Source organism: Centroberyx affinis, unplaced genomic scaffold (assembly GCF_046629955.1).
Source record: "Centroberyx affinis isolate AG114_WGS23_722 - 3 ecotype Tasmania unplaced genomic scaffold, CSIRO-AGI_Caff_v1 ptg000801l_1, whole genome shotgun sequence".
Taxonomy (NCBI): Eukaryota; Metazoa; Chordata; class Actinopteri; order Beryciformes; family Berycidae; genus Centroberyx; species Centroberyx affinis.
The window spans coordinates 522,545-538,672 of NW_027279405.1; the positions used below are offsets into that span (position 1 = coordinate 522,545).

Sequence of the window (16,128 nt, forward strand, 5' to 3'; positions counted from 1 at the left end):
GGGCTTAAATAGGTGCAATTTTCAAGTTAGTAGCCTGGTATTTATTCGTACTATGCAAGCCAGCATAGTGCATCTCTCCCACAGATATCCTGCATTAGCACTGCAGCCTCTTCTTTTGTGAAATGTCAAGTACAAAACATAAAAAAACAATGTTGAAAGCTCAGCCGAATAGGCAGATTGTAACACAAGTTTCAGTCATGTGTTTGCCTGATCATTCCTTTCACTGTCCGATGACCAAAAAGAACCAAATTTAAATTTCTAAATAAATCCTCTAATGGATGGACTGGAGCAATAATTCACTGTTGAATGTACCAAAAGTTGGGGATTTCTGTGATTGCAACATAAAGTAAAGGCATGTAAAATGTAAAAAAATTAAACTACTTATTTTGAGGTCCCTCTAAAATAGCTTGCAATTATTATGTTGGCGTCATTGGTGCCAAATAACTCAATAAAACAAACCTGGAGTATTTTATCTGAAAAAATGTACTCAGCACAGAAAAAAGGAATATTTTGTTTGCCCCCAATCCACGGCATACAAAAACATCCACAGTAGTCCATCTGATAATCCATCAGACTTGATTCTACAAAACAGTATTTTCATAAATTTATACAGCTTTTAGAACACACTGCTTCCTTTCTGCTCCTCTCCCCAGAGAACCAGCGTCCCAACAGAGACAGAGAGAGAATGGCGTATGGCTGCAGAAGGATGTTCAATATTTCCCTGACTCCTCAACATCTCCCTCCCTGAGGGACAACCCTCTACTAGAGAGAACGAGACGAGCATTGAATCATGGATGAGAGGTAGTCAGCCAGCTATGCCTGCTCCCTGGAAGAAACAGTGGCATTTATCCTCGTTTGACATTGCCACAGTTAATGCAGTTCTTGCTCCAAATACGCCAGCCAGTAGGTTTCTGCCATCTCACGTTTTATGCAACCCCAGCACGTTTTCTTTCAACCTCATAGTCTCACACAATTCCCAATGGGTTTTAGTGGAGCCTTTAGTTCGAATGCAGTTTAACGCTGATATCTCTACTGATGGTGATATAATGATCCAATTTATCTGGCCGGTGAAGTCAGGAACTTGTTTTTTTAAATCACTTTAATAAAAAATAAAAAAAACTTTAATACACATGGTTATACCTTTTTATTGTTTTTCATTTTTATTGCCATTAACCTGTCCACTCTCCTTTATATTGCCCGTTTTTATGAACCCTTTTTTATTAAGCCCTTTTTTTCTTTTTTCTTTTTCTGTTGTTTTCTTTTCGTTTTCCTTTTACATGTAAGTGCTCTACAATTATTTTGAAAAATACCATACAAATGATCTACTTCTTCTTTGTCTTGCTCTTCCTAGTAGTGGTAATCGTCATAGTAGTAGTAGCAGTAGTAGCAGCAATAATGTACATTAGTGATAGTATAGCAGTAGTAGTATCAGCAATAGTAGCAGTAGTAGTAGCAGTAGTAGAAGTAGTAGCAGTAGAAATAGCAATAGAAGCAGTAGAAATAGCAATAGAAGCAGTAGAAATAGCAATAGAAGCAGTAGTACTAGCAGTACTAGTAGTAGCAGTAATAGTAGTACTAGTAGTAGTACTAGTGACCAGCAGTAGAACAGCAAAATCAGTAGTAGTGGTATTAATCTGATTACCTACACTGATTCTACTGTGGGAAAAGCTCTACTGTAAAATGCATCTGCTTCTCATTGCTCATAAGTCGCTAATGTAATTCAGTGTTTTCTCTGCTGCAGGTGTTCCTGGGGCAAGGCATCTCACTCTCTCACACACACTCACTATAGCCCGGTATTACTTCTGTTTTCACTGTTATCTTTATTGTTTCCTCTAATCTTGTTTCTACTGCATATCTGTTTCTGGTTTACGGTGGGGTGGTGTTTCTGGGGCATGGCCTTCTCCTCTTTCTCCTTCTATCTCTGCCTTTTTTCGACTCTGTTTCTCCACCACTGGTCTGCTTCTAGGGTTCTGTCTATTTCTAAATCTACTATCTTCTAGTGTACCTGGCTGATAGTGGGAAGGTGTTCCTGGGGCAAGGCCTCCCTCTCTCTCTCTTTCCCTCTCTCTCTCTCTCTCTCTCTCTCTGTCTCTGTCTCTGTCTCTGTCTCTGTCTCTCTCTCTCTCTCTCTCTCTCTCTCTCTCTCTCTCTCTCTCTCTCTCTCTCTCTCTCTGTCTCTCTCTGTCTCTCTCTCTCCTCTCTCTCTCTCTCTCTCTCTCTCTCTCTCTCTCTCTCTCTCTCTCTCTGTCTCTCCCTCTCTCTTTCCTTCTCAGTCTCTCTCATTCTCCTGGTGGGCGGGCAGTGGGCGCGATGACTAAGCCAAGGTTGGCCGTGTGCTAGAACATAATCCACTGAAAGCCAATATCCCTCCTGCCCACCTATCGTGATTTCATCACTCCAACAGCCTGCCATCGTAAATTAGTAGATAAAAGAAGAATAAAGCTGTATTATCTTCATGTGAATTGTGTGGAAGTTTATAATTTTCCTACATTTGTCATGGTTCTATATTTGTTTATGGATGATTAATATTAGATTCTTGGTCTTATGCAGCCTTTTACAGTTGTTAAGTTGTTTGTAGTACACACTGACTATAAAGCATTTTGTCCTCTACTGGTCAGCCATAAAAAGAGAATTACATTAAAAAAATATATATATAACTCAATAAAATAAACTTTTAAGCTTTTTTTTTAAACAACAATTTTATCAGCACTTATTCTTGTTTAGTAATCAGCAGTTGTTCTGATTTACTTGGCAGCAGTTAGTTATTATACTTTCATTTTTGGTGGTAAAACAGCCGGGAGTTTGACCATGGGTGGAGTGTTAATGAATGAATATCACCCCTACAGTGCATCCTTAATCAAGGCAAGCATGTCAGCACAGTCCAAACAGTCTGGCATTACACTTGAGGAGTCTTATCGGTGGACACCAGAGAGCATGTTTACTGAGGCCAAACAGATAGACAAGGAGGAAGAGGAAGAGGAAGAGAGGAAAACACAGAAGGAGAAACAGGGAGGGAGACTGGGCAGGGAAACAGAGATGCACTGGGAATAGAAGGGAAGGGAGGATGCTGTCTATTTTTAGGTCCTGATAACATGAGAGAGAGGGCCTCACTCCTCTCCTCCTCCTCCCTCCATCCCTTCATCCCCCACATTCCTCCTTGGCACGTGCAACAGACGCTCAGGACGGCTCCGTGTGCCGCGAATACCAATAAGATAGAAGCAGCTGGATACTGGCAGGCTGACATTCCTCTGCCTTCTCCTGTCTGCAGAACAGCGATGAGACAAGGGCTGGGTGTCTGACAGGACACTCACACACACAGACACATATACACATACACACACACACACTTACACTCACATACACACTTCAGAGGACACAGTCGGGATAGACAATAAACCGATAAGGGTAGACTGTTTGACGTAAATGACACTTGAACTACGGAGCGATCGAGATGATGGATGATAGGCTTTGTTGAACCTTTCAAAATGACAGTCACCCATGGATTCATTCAGACGGTGGCGTCAGGTAGGAACTTAAAATCGCTGATGATGATGATGAAATGAAATGATGCTTTAGATACGGCAAATATAGATAGACGGCTACCAACCTTTCTCTGGAGGGTTGGAAAATCCATGGTCCCTGGTGTTATCATACTATAAAGCAAGGAATCTCTGTCTGCATGTGTGTCCTTCGCATTTCTCGAGAACCGTTCATCCGATCTACTTCACACTTGGTGGGTGTATTGCTGGGGACCCAAGGACGTGCAGTGTCGGATTAGTGCTTGTATTTCTTAATCAACTATTTAAGCACAAGGTTGTCAACTTGTCATCCCTGTAAAATTTTGTAGACTAAGAGCGCTGCAAGAGCCTCTGAGAAAAACTTTTCGCCTCCATTTTCTACATTTGTGGAGGACAGCTTTATTTAAGGTCCCATATTGTGGAAAACAGGATTTCCCTTGCCTCTTTGATTATAAAGGAATTAGATGTGCTATCTAAACATTGTGAAATTATCGAAACACAAGGTCGCCAACTAAATCCAAACAATCCATATTAGAAAAGCGAGCCTCTAAATGAGCCCTTTGGATTTCTGTAACTTTGGTGTCACCAAAGGTTCGCTCATTATCATTTTTATAAGAAAAAGTTTTTGTCAAAGCAGTTGAGCGGTTGCCATTGTTTATTAACCGGAGAGTTTTCCCTACCTGTAGCTGCCGGGTCTGTGGTCTCTCACGTTTCACTCTTGAAACGGTTGGCCAATCAGAACAGAGGGTCGTTAATATTAATGAGCCTTAAAGACACAGCAACAGAAACAGCCTGTTCTTGGTAAGGCTCAGAGAGATGTTGGAAAATGAACATTTAAAAATGAATTGAGAGTGTTTTTGGTACATGACACCACACAAACAGCTTTTAATGGACCTCAAGACATAAAATAAAACACTGGAAAGTGTAGAATATGGCACCTTTAAGGCTACATCTTGTCAAAATCTCGTCATGTGCGTCCATCCTAAACCTGACATATCCTTCGCTCTCACTCATCCCAATACCAGCTCCTGGATGAATGCACAGGGCTTTGCTGACATCAAAGACAAGCCGAGCTAGCATCAAGAAATCAAATCAATCTGAAGCAGAGACGAGAGAGACCCTTCCCACCATATCCTAATGCATTGTTAAAATCGACCTTGTCTCTTTTTTTCACTCTGCTCGAGCTTGCAAGCTTCCATTAACCAGCTTGGATAATACATTATATCCTCTCTCCGCCAAAGGCAGCATGAAACAGGAGGAAATATGGCCAATGTAAATGTCCAGGAGGTCTGTGGTGGGGCTTTATTGGGAGATGGAAAAGGCTGTTAGCCATGTCCAGTCATCGACTTATAGGCCGAGCAGGGAAGAGATAGAGAATCTGATTTATGCTCTACTGTGCCGCGCATGTCTCAGTACTGCCTCTCTAATGGAGGGTGGGGTTTTGTCACCCTTTTTTCACCTAGTTACAAGTGAAAGGTGTTTAATTCGCTGTGCATAAGCTCAGCCGCTGCACTGCAGGCCTTCTTGGAATGAGCAGTCCTTTTCTTTTTCAGTGTGTGTGCACGTGCATTCACACATACACACGCCCAAGTACAGAAATACAGAAACACAGACACGCACACACTCAAATGTTCCGTCACTCTGCTAGCTTGGGGTGTGTTGGACACACTGTTGAAGTGTCTGAGATAATAGCATTTGACGGACTGCTGGTGTGGTTGTCATGGGAATGCCCTCAGTCACCACAGCAGAAAGGAGGGAGGAGAGGAGGGCAGGAGAGAGCAGCGCAGAAAAAGCACAACCGTCCCAGAAACCATTATCCATAGGAATGCCGTCTCTCAATTAGCAAACACTGTAACCAGGGACACGGTCTGAGAATCAACACAAGGAAAATAATCCTGACCAAGATAATTATGTTCTCCGAGCAGTGAGACTACATATTTCTCTTTCAGGAACTATTGGGAATATCTTGTACTGAAAAAAACATGTATAACATAAAAGTTGTGCACATGGCTCCCTCTATCATCACAACAAGCATTTTCCAGGAATTTGCACTGGGAAACCCATTGCGTTCCTAATATTTTTTTTTCTTGCCAACTATATTAGATTAATCACATCACCTTGTTTACAAGGCTTGAACAGAAAGACAGACATTTGAATTCAGTGAATGAGGCCAATTTTCCTCCACCCAGAACCTAATTTACCTCCCCATATTTCACAGCTGACATGAATCTTTCAAATGTACTATTTCCAGATAATGTTAAATTATATGGAAATACATCTAGGAGTTTGCCTAGATCAAACTACATCATCAGAGATAGTTTGCTGTAGCTAATTTACCCCCACATATTTTACATCTGACATAATTCTTTACCTGCCCATTTACATATAACATCATTGTTTCAAGTACACTGTTTCCAAATAATATTTAAATATATGGAAATATTATACTTGGAGTTTGCTTGAATTGAACTACATCATCAGAGGTAGTTTGATGAAGCATTAGCAATTGATATAAGGTCACTGACAAACAGGGAAGTAAAACACTGAAATAGCATGAACCATCTATGTAAGCCATTTACAAAATCACTAATCACTATGCCATGAGTGCATACAGTATCATTATGGCTGAGCTAAGTGGGAAACAAACACTGAAACCTGGCAGTGTTATTGCTATGCTCTGCCTATCAAACGCCACAACACCACAAAGAAGCAGGAGCAGGTAGAGTCAAGATGGCAGCCCGGTCTAGGCTAGGCTACGCTGTGGATGGCTGTGCCTGCTAAGCTGAACTAATAGTGTGAAGCTGTGAGCCTCAGTAGGCTGCAGGTGGAAGCCGCTCTCTGCACACTCCAACCTCCGCGCTGTGAGCAATGTGTCTGTCTGCCTCGCTGATGAGTAGAGAAGGAGAGGCGCAGTTTCCAAAAAGGTGCATTTCCATCTGTTCGGCAAATGTAGAACGCACGAAAATGTACCCTTTGGTCCAATCGCTGTTTGACTTTCATTATTCCGGTGGTATTGGACTGTGCTGCGGCGCTCAGTCATAGAAGGCTAATCACTGAGACACAATTGCATTTGGGAGAATGACTTCTCATTGTTGAGTGAGCCGCTGAGCTACGGGGGGGGGCAATCAGGCCAGCAGTCTCAGTTACAGTTACAGTCAATTTAGATGGAAAATGCCACATCCAATGGCTGTTTGTTTAGAGTGTTCCCAATAAAGCCATGAGTCACGAGTGAATCAACATTTCACACAGGAGGAGAGATGACTGTGCTTCGGCAGGACCTAAATACATTCCTCTCTTTCTCTGTGTGAGGATAAAAGCTCCGACTGGAGTGGCATGGGCTCTGATGACTTCAAAGAGAGGAGAGGGATGAGAGGGGTGGGGATAGGGAGAGAGGGGTGGATGGATGCTTCACTGGCAAGGAACCACACACCAGGAGGCGTGTAGAGAGAGTGAGAGTGGATGTATGTGTGTGTGTGTGTGTGTGTGTGTGTGTGTGAGTGAGAGAGAGAGAGAGGGAGAGAGAGAGACAGCAAAAGTTAGTGTGATATTGGGAGTGTATGAGAGACATCAAAGAGAGACACTGAACAAAAGAGGGCATGAGAGTGGGAGTCACAGTAAGAGGGAGGGGGCGAGCAAAAAAAAAAACAAGAAATAGAGATGGAGAGACAATGAGGAAGTGTGAACACCAGAGTGAGAGACAGACAGTGGGGGAAACTGGATTGCAAAAGTCTGGGGATTGGCAGAAATTTTTCACAGGTCGAGAGAGAGAGAGAGAGAGAGAGAGAGAGAGAGAGAGAGAGAGAGAGAGAGGATGTTCTGCAGAAAGAATTTAACAGGTTCTTGCTTCAAGCTGCCAAAACACACTGCAGAGAAGGGAGGTAATGCATGAAATACTCTGCAGAGAAGATAACAAGACCACTTATTTCTGTTTACTTTTGAAGACTCTTGACGTTCAAATGTGATTTTAGCTAAGGCAGTGATTTGAGGCTGCTATGAAATATACAGTGGTTGTTTGGGATGAATGCGCTCTTCCAATTATTTTGTTTCATTTTGGTAGAATGTTTTCCCTTGCCCAGACTAATAGATAATTTCAGATTTGAAAAGCACTGAAATCTTCTAAAAAGTGAATTTTTCCCCATCAGGAGAATTTATGTGGAGTTGCACACTTACTGAGTGAGCATATTAACTTCAAACAATTTGTCTTCACACAGTTTTCTGGTTTCACATCATGGACCTAATGTATTAAAAGTGATTTGCACATCACAACCTCATTCATGTAACATTCCTGTACATTGATCCCTACACCGCAAAAAGTCACCATCCTAGTAATGAATCAATAAAAGATCAAATTGCTTGTTAAGATGGACATATATTACATTGTAAACATATCTAAAACATCTCACAATCAATTTCCACCTTCTGCAATAGCAAGCAAGAAAGAAAATGCTCCTGAATTTTAGTATTAATCTACTTGTGACCTACAGTACAAGACAAGCAATTGTGTACAAGCGAAATGTAACCAGAGCTGGAGATAGTTGGAGGGAATGCAACTGCAATATGAGAGAAAGATAAGATAGGATACTGAGTTTATGAAATCAGCAGAGGGGAAGAAGGTCTGACACATAGACCAGACTAGACAAGCGGGCATTCATATACTGTAGATGAAAGCAGGGAAGGACAGAGGCTTCCATCATCAGCCTAATTTCAGTAACAGATTTGCATGTAGAGAGTGCATTGGACATAGAGAGTGAACACAGTTGAGATGCAGATGGTGTATGTAGAGATGGAGGGAGAGGAGAAGGGACAGTGGAAGAGAGAGAGAAATACGAACAAGGAGGGAACAAGGACACAAAGACACTGTGGATAGACTCTACAGACACAGACCCACTGTGCGGTGAATACAGAGAAATGCAGCAGAGAATTCGGATAAACCTGTCAGCTTGTCTCTGTTTCCTTCCACACATTCCTCCCTCTCTCTCTCTCTCTCTCTCTCTCTCTGTCTCGGTCTCTGTCTCTCTCTTTCTCTCTCCATTCCTAACTGACCATTTGAATCCTCATTAAGACCATCACACTAGAGATGGCAGAGACTTCATTCAGAACCGAGGCTGGGATTCTCCTGTAATCTTCCATTAAATGTTGAGTTGTAATTAAATGACCAGACTGACTCAGCCTCTATCTTAATGCCCAGGCTTCCTCGGACCCTTATATAACACTAACAGACAGGACTATAGTCTCCAGCTGTGGCAGACATTCACCAAAGGGAGGGCTTAAAGCCAGATGGGCCTAAGTATCTTTTGGCTGTCTTTACGGAGCAGCCAAAACACATTTACACCATCACCGATGAAGTCCAGCATTAAATCTTTGATGTGCTGCTCCTCACTTTAATTCTGGTCTTGCATTCGAGTGATGTGCTTTCTAATACAAGGTAGACCATTTTTTTGATTTTTAATTTGATGTACGAAACTTGAAATCACTTTCATCCCGCTGGCTCGCAGCCCTTGACAGGCTACAGCTCCAGCCAAGAAAGGTTATTGGATACAAATGGATCTCACTGGGGACAAGTTCAATTGGCACTACTTGTGACCAATTGCCAAATCATCAAAGACAGAGTATACGGTAACTATTCAACTGTGCCCACAGACAGTGCAGTAGTTCTAAGTTGTGCCTCTAGCACCAACATTATGGCTTGAGGAGAATGAACTACCCACTTAAACAGAACTGTAAGGGTTCTTGAATTGATTTAATCAAAATAGTATTATTACCTACAGTTATTTATTTGTGGAATGCAGGTGCCATGCAGTGCATTGATACGTGACAAGGTACAGCGTGACCGGGTGGATCAGCTTAACCCAGTGCAGCCCTGTATAACGAGATACCAGAGCCACACTACCACTGACTGTAGCATGTGTCACTAACTACGAAATCCTCTAATCGGTGCTTGAGTTTGACGTCACCACATGCGAGCAGAATAGATGACTTTGAAAAGCACAAAGACATAAATGCCAATTTTCCATCCAGCAGTGGCTGCCAAACACCCACACTTAGCCTCAACACTATGTGGAAAAAAAGAACACGCATGTTTTCATACACAGGAACAGAAAATCGCCCGGCTGGCAAGCTGACATACAAAGAGCCCTACTTCACACATAAAGATCTCTCTCTGATCTGGCAATTATGGATCACCCCCCCCCCACCCCCTCTCTCTTTCTCTTGGTCTTACTGATCTTCTGATTGCAGATTGAGGGAGACAGGCAGTACAAGAACCCTTCAATCTGAGAAAAAGCTGAAAATGTATTCAGTGCCCCCCTCCTTATGACTCACGAACAACTGAGAATGGCTGGGAAATTGTATTGATAACAGGCTTGGCTGATTTTGGTTAGGTTTAACGGATGCAGATTAGCCCTACGCTGAAAAATGCTTTCCAATGTTTAGATCTCTATTGAATTTGTTGTAGTCTAGGACTTGGCTCCATGTCACAGAAACTAAGCCTTAGTGTATTAATAATGGCTGCAGTTCAGCATCATCTAACAATACTGTATTACTGCTGTGTCGCAGTAATGCAGAGGAGAAGGAAAGTCTTGTTCCAGCAAAATGACCGCTTGTACACAACCACTTAATCAATCGACAAATCAATAGCATGTACTAATAAGTTTGCCCTCTTTGTTATTTCTGTTTGTCCATTACGTCGTCACTGAGTCACACTGAGGGGACCTGGTTCAAATCTCACAGTGTAGCATCAACACCCTTCTTCCACGGTGTGAAGGACACAGTTTCCCTAAGCCAAAAAACACGCAGAGAATGACAAGATTATAAGAAGGAAAGCTGTTCAGAAAGACATGTTAATAATCTTTTGCGACTTGACTGTTATCATTCTTCAAGGATAATTCCTATTATTTGCAGCTGATATGCAGATGGTTCTTTGGCCTGAGAGTCATCTCATGCCAAGATGAAAGAGCCAGTTGAAACTGGAGTGCAAGGTTTGGTTCTCATGGTGGAAGCCACATAAACATTGGAAAAAAATGGCCACATGCAAACTAAATGCGGTTGTCATGACATGTTATGTAACATTTGGTCAAATCACGTGAAATTATCTTAAATCAATAGCAACACTTTGTTTATGTTAATGATGATGATTTGATGCCCACAATTTGAAGCACCGATTAATTTAGCATTAGTAGTGGTTAATTTTTGCTAACAGTCGTGAACGTACCACCAGAAAACCAAACCAGTTTCCAGCAGCGTTCCAGTTTCTCCTAGTTCTTAGACTCCTCTCCAGTCAATGAACTATGTGAACATCACATGAAAATAAGAAAAAAATATCCTTCAATGTCAGGATGGATAATCCATTAGTAGTGCCATTATACCATCATAGTATTATAGTAGTACTTTTAAGTGTCTGCATAAAGAGGCTGAATTGAGCAAGGACAATGGGAGCCACAGACCCGTAAACTCTTCTGCCTCCATTTTGGATCATTGTCATCTGCTGCAAAGACAAAGTTTCACCAGGGACCAATTACTTCAGAGATGCACTGTATTGACATCCATGTAAGCACCAGAATGTAAAATAGTACCCCAATATCGACTGAGGATAACAATAACAGTGCGATACAATGTGGCATGCGCTCAACTGAGAATAAGAAAGAAAAGAAAAAAAACAATAAACATACAGGAGGATTAATGGCCCTACATGGAGACAGAAGCCAAGCTGGCTGCTGGGAGTACAATTACTGGATGCCCGTTGGCGGCTCAGATGTAAATAAGAGTGGGCTGGTGCCTCAGCTGTCAGATACTACACCACAGAGGAAGATCAGACTCCAGTAGCTACACTGCAAAAAATGTCCATCTTAACAAGTTGTTTAATCTTGTATGGAGCCTTAAAATCCTATTTTTCTAGAAACTACTGAAAAATCTGCCACTTCTTCTAATGCAAATCAACTTGTTTCAAGAAGTGGAATGATCTCCCTTTTTCTACTGTGTTTCAAGATATTAACACACAAAATCCCTCTTACCAGTGAAACTGCAAGTGGATTTATCTCACCTCACTTGCAGAATTTATCACTTAGAAAAAATAAGATTTTTAATAAGGAATATGACTTATTGAGGTCAGCATTTTGACAGTGTGGTTGTTCTGCCGATTACACTGTACAAATGTGGTGATAGAGACAGAAGAAAAAAATCTATTAAAAAGAATCTCACATTTTCTTGTGCGCAGGATGAGAAAAACTTGCTCTGGAGCACAGCTGAAGGAGATCGTTGAAAAGCAATGGAATTTCATAGGGAAGAAATGGTGTCAAAGATGCAAGAATAGGCAGAATAATAAAGGTTTGTTTCCAGTACATGACGGAATTACAGCTAGGACACTTTTAACCTTATTTCTGACATTTTGTGTACTCTGCTTATGATCCGTTTCAATGACAATAATGTTGTAACAGGTCAATGAGTAGCCTACTATAGATTTCCACTTTCTGAAAAATGAAGAAAATATAAATATCTTATTGTCTGTTTTCTCTCTTCCCTCTTGGCGCGCACACAACCACACACAGGCCCAGCCAGAGACACACAAACACATACGCATGCACACACACAGTCTTTCTCTGTCTCTCTTTTTTTCACACATGTATGCGCACACGCATGCTCACATACACAAACACAGACACACACACACACACACACACACACACACACAGAGCCATGTGCACTGGCTAGTGAGAGAAGATGTTCCCTCCTCATGCTGAGTGGCTATGAGCTTCGCCAGAGCTGTTTTAGGCCCGCATGAAAAATTCAATACTCTCTCTCTGCAACATTCGCCCTACATACAGCACACACACACACACACACATCACAGCATTATTCATAGCACACACATGTGAGCAGGCATGAAGAAACACACATGTATAGTACACTGTGATACTGTGTGCGGTTAATGTATGAGCAGGGAGACGTCACAAAGGGCTTTATATAGAAAGTAATTGGCTACAACCCCATGCATACATATAAATACTTATCTGTTGAAGCCTTTTATTGGCATTTTTTGTTGATAAATTGGAGCAGCCTTGGCAGATCAGTTGTTAGTAACTTCCTTGGATTCATATTTGATGTTTCGCTTTTACTCAGTGAGCATTGAGCAGTGAAATTTTCAGTGTCACCAGAGAATGTTGTTAATAAATCAGGTTATCCCGCGTATGTCTGCCTGCTTAAATATATTTTCTGTGTTTAAGAGCTTGTACTTGTGCTTTTTACATATTTGATGTGGGCATTTGCCGTACGAGTGTTGACACACATATGAATATGTGTCCCATGCTAGATGCTGCTGGTGTATATGTGTCCTTGAGAAAACACACATCTCCACAGCAATTAGGTCAACACCTCAACCCTCCCATCCATTTTCATTAGACGTAAATGACAGAGAGTGGATGGGGAGAGAGAAAGAGAGAGAGAGAGAGCGAGAGAGAGAGAAATAGAGAGGAAGACAGATTGAGTGAAAGGATATAGAGTTATGCTCCCAGTGGAAAGACTATTAAACCGCTATCCACTGTCCTCACCAATAAAACTCCCTCCGCTCTTATTACATAAACCTACTGTATATACTGTATATGCTACTACCGCATCTTTTAATACTAAGCAGATATGACCAACTGATTGAGTTCAACATTATTGCATCTCCATCGAAGACATTGTGTATTTATGAGACTGATGAGCAAGACGTTTGAGCAGGAGCACTTGAAAATCCACCTTTAGTTACTGTGCTGCATGGATTATAAGTGCATCTCTTCCACTTAAGAATTGAGCCCATCTTAGCGCGACCCAATCAATGTGAGTTTCACACCTTTGCCAAGTCATCTCCATCTGAAAAGCATTTGGGGCACCTGTTCACGCTGGCAGTATCCGCGCGGCTACAGACAGTACTTTTCCAATTTCAGTTAAACCCACTCCAGTATTTCCACTCTCGCTGACTTTACCATCTTCTTTCCTTCTGAAGTGTATCTAGGTCAGTCAGTCCGTAGAGCCAAGCCGGGGCCATGTGTGGTCAAGTGGTGAGGAAGGAGGAATTGGATGAGTTGGAAAAGATTTCTGGCAAAGAGGAGCTATCAATCTGATGCTCTGTTTTCCAATTTCTAGGGTAGAAGACCAAACAGCCACGAAATTCTAAAATTATTGTACTATGTGCTGAGTGTTTATTTGTTTCCTTTGCCATATTAGGTATGCAGTAATCTTGACACAGTAAAAAAAAAACCCATCCAAGTCATGTTGCTGAGAGTGAAAGATGCAAAATGAATGAAAGACAGGTTAAACTATTTGCATGTTTCTGCTAATTTGCATGCTTGGATCTCATTACAAATCCTTCATGCCACGATCGAAAAAGAAGGATTTTCAGATCAATAGCAAGGGAAAGGAAGAGACATCAAATGTAACTGAATAGCTGGAAAGACCATGAGTCAATATTGATGCTCTTCTTCAGGATGCAATTGGTTTTCCTGCCTTGGCGTCTTTTGATACAGTTTCACATCAAAATTAATTCAAATAAGTGACACAATTTCTCTCACCATCACCACAGCTAAAACAAACAAGGAATAACAAACCATTTGCATTAATCCATCTCTATTATCCTTAATATTTGGCCTACTTTATAAAAAATCGAACTTATGAAGCTATCTTCTTGCTGTAGGAAGATTGCAACTAAGAGATAGCAAGCACTACTTTTTAAAGGCATAGAGACTCTTCCAGTAAATCGTGCCGCACATTGACAGTAATATTGCTTAACACGGTGTGTGTGCTGTAAAAGACAGGCAATCTATGAGATCATGCTAAGCGTATCCTCTTTCTGGTGTGCAGAAGCTGTCACAGATGGAATGGGAGCATCCACTGAAGGGTGAAGAAAATGAAATGAAGAAATCAACTCAACGCTGGAGTCATCCACAAGCAAGATGAGAAAATGATCACTTCATTGGGGCATCTGACAGTGAAGTAGAACATTACATTGCCCATCACACACTCTTGTTACCTGAAGACTACATACAGCTAGTGTTGCTCTGGTGCTGTACTGTAGATTACATGTTTATTACATTTGCAAGGCACCAGAAGCCAGAAGCCAGCAGCATTTAATTACAGAAAATAATGATACCTGGAATAAATGAATTAGGAATTGGATTTAATGTGCAGAAAATATGCAACACATACACCAGGGTTTACACTTACAAGGAATGGGAAAATATCTTAAATTGTAGGTAATAACAGCAGTGCTACCAGGTGCAGTAGGCTCTCCTGGTGGTAGCTAATGCAATTTTCAGAATAGCATATTAGTCAGTTAACCTTAAATTGTGTATTTTTTTTTTCTGTCCAGGGAGATGAAAGGCACTCAAGCAAATTGATACAAAATAATGAGCACTGCACGTATCCCCTCCCTGGATATCGATATTTCACAGTACAGGTGTTTTAAATTGTTTTTTCTTCATATAAAATCACATTTGGACATCAAGTCTCTACAAGTAAACAAAAACAAGTGTTGTTATATTCCCTGCAGACAATTACTGCATTACTCTGTTTTGATGTTTGGAGAAATACCGTATTAAGGGGTCTCAGCAGTGAGCATTTCACCCCCCCCACCCCCTCCTCTCTCTCTCTCACTCTCTCTCTCTCTCTCTCTCTCTTTCTCTAATGCTCTGATGTAGTAAAAGATCTAACACATAAAGAAATACTGCACTGGCAGTATAATGAGCATTAAAAGCCTGTGGCTTCCTTTTGCTCCCATTAATGTCAATCGGTTAAGACTTCATCCTCCAACATGTTGGTAATAACAGCCATGGTGTAAACTAGAACATGTGAGCAGGGATGACAATGTGTCTCGGTGTATCTCACTGTGTCTCAGTGTGTGTGTGTGTCTGCACTGAATCTGTATCATGCATGTTGTGATACAAAAAGCGCATGTTCTCTCCACGCTCAGCTGATGTAGCGTTAAAACCCAGAATCAACCATGACACAAAACACCGTCTTGCAATGGTGGATATCCACTGTTTCCATCGCACAGCTCATCGTCAAATAAATTAATGCAAGGAAGATTTTGACTCAAACACACAAGCATGTACGCATGCATGCATGCACACACACACACACACACACACACGCCCTATAAATAGCAGCTGCCTTACCTTTCTGTACACTATCATGTTGGGGGACTCATCCGCTACCCCGTTGGTTCCCTGCCCAACACTGTTGGTCTGTGCCATGATCCAGTAGGGTAATCTGCCACAGCAAATGTCAGGTGCTCCTATTGTGGACAGAGGGGACATTTCACTTCATCAGAAGAACAATGGGACGTGAAACAGGACTTGCCCTTACCTTGCCAAGAAGAGAGCGATTTACATACCTTGTGGCCTAGATCACATTTCAACATATTTGACATTTCCACACAGAATGGATGTGCAGCTTTCCAATCCGGATACACATGTTCATATTTGACAAGGTCTTGACAAGGACATTTTTTAAGACAAGGTGCAAACAGGAGGCTGACACATTAAATGGGCACAGGCACCATGTGAATCCCCATTAATCACAATGAATGTGAACATTAAAGGCAATGACAGTTACCATGCACTGTGCAGGATTACGCTAT

General features: G+C 41.5%; 1 protein-coding gene across 1 annotated transcript in view; it reads right to left on the reverse strand.

The window, feature by feature from the left end:
- The window catches only part of rgs7a (regulator of G protein signaling 7a), a 48,912-nt gene extending 33,170 nt beyond the window's left edge, over positions 1-15,742 (reverse strand). The window contains exon 1 of the mRNA XM_071520446.1: positions 15,665-15,742. Coding sequence (XP_071376547.1) covers positions 15,665-15,742 — 78 coding nt within the window. The remainder of the gene's footprint in view (positions 1-15,664) is intronic.
- Positions 15,743-16,128: the final 386 nt, after the last annotated feature.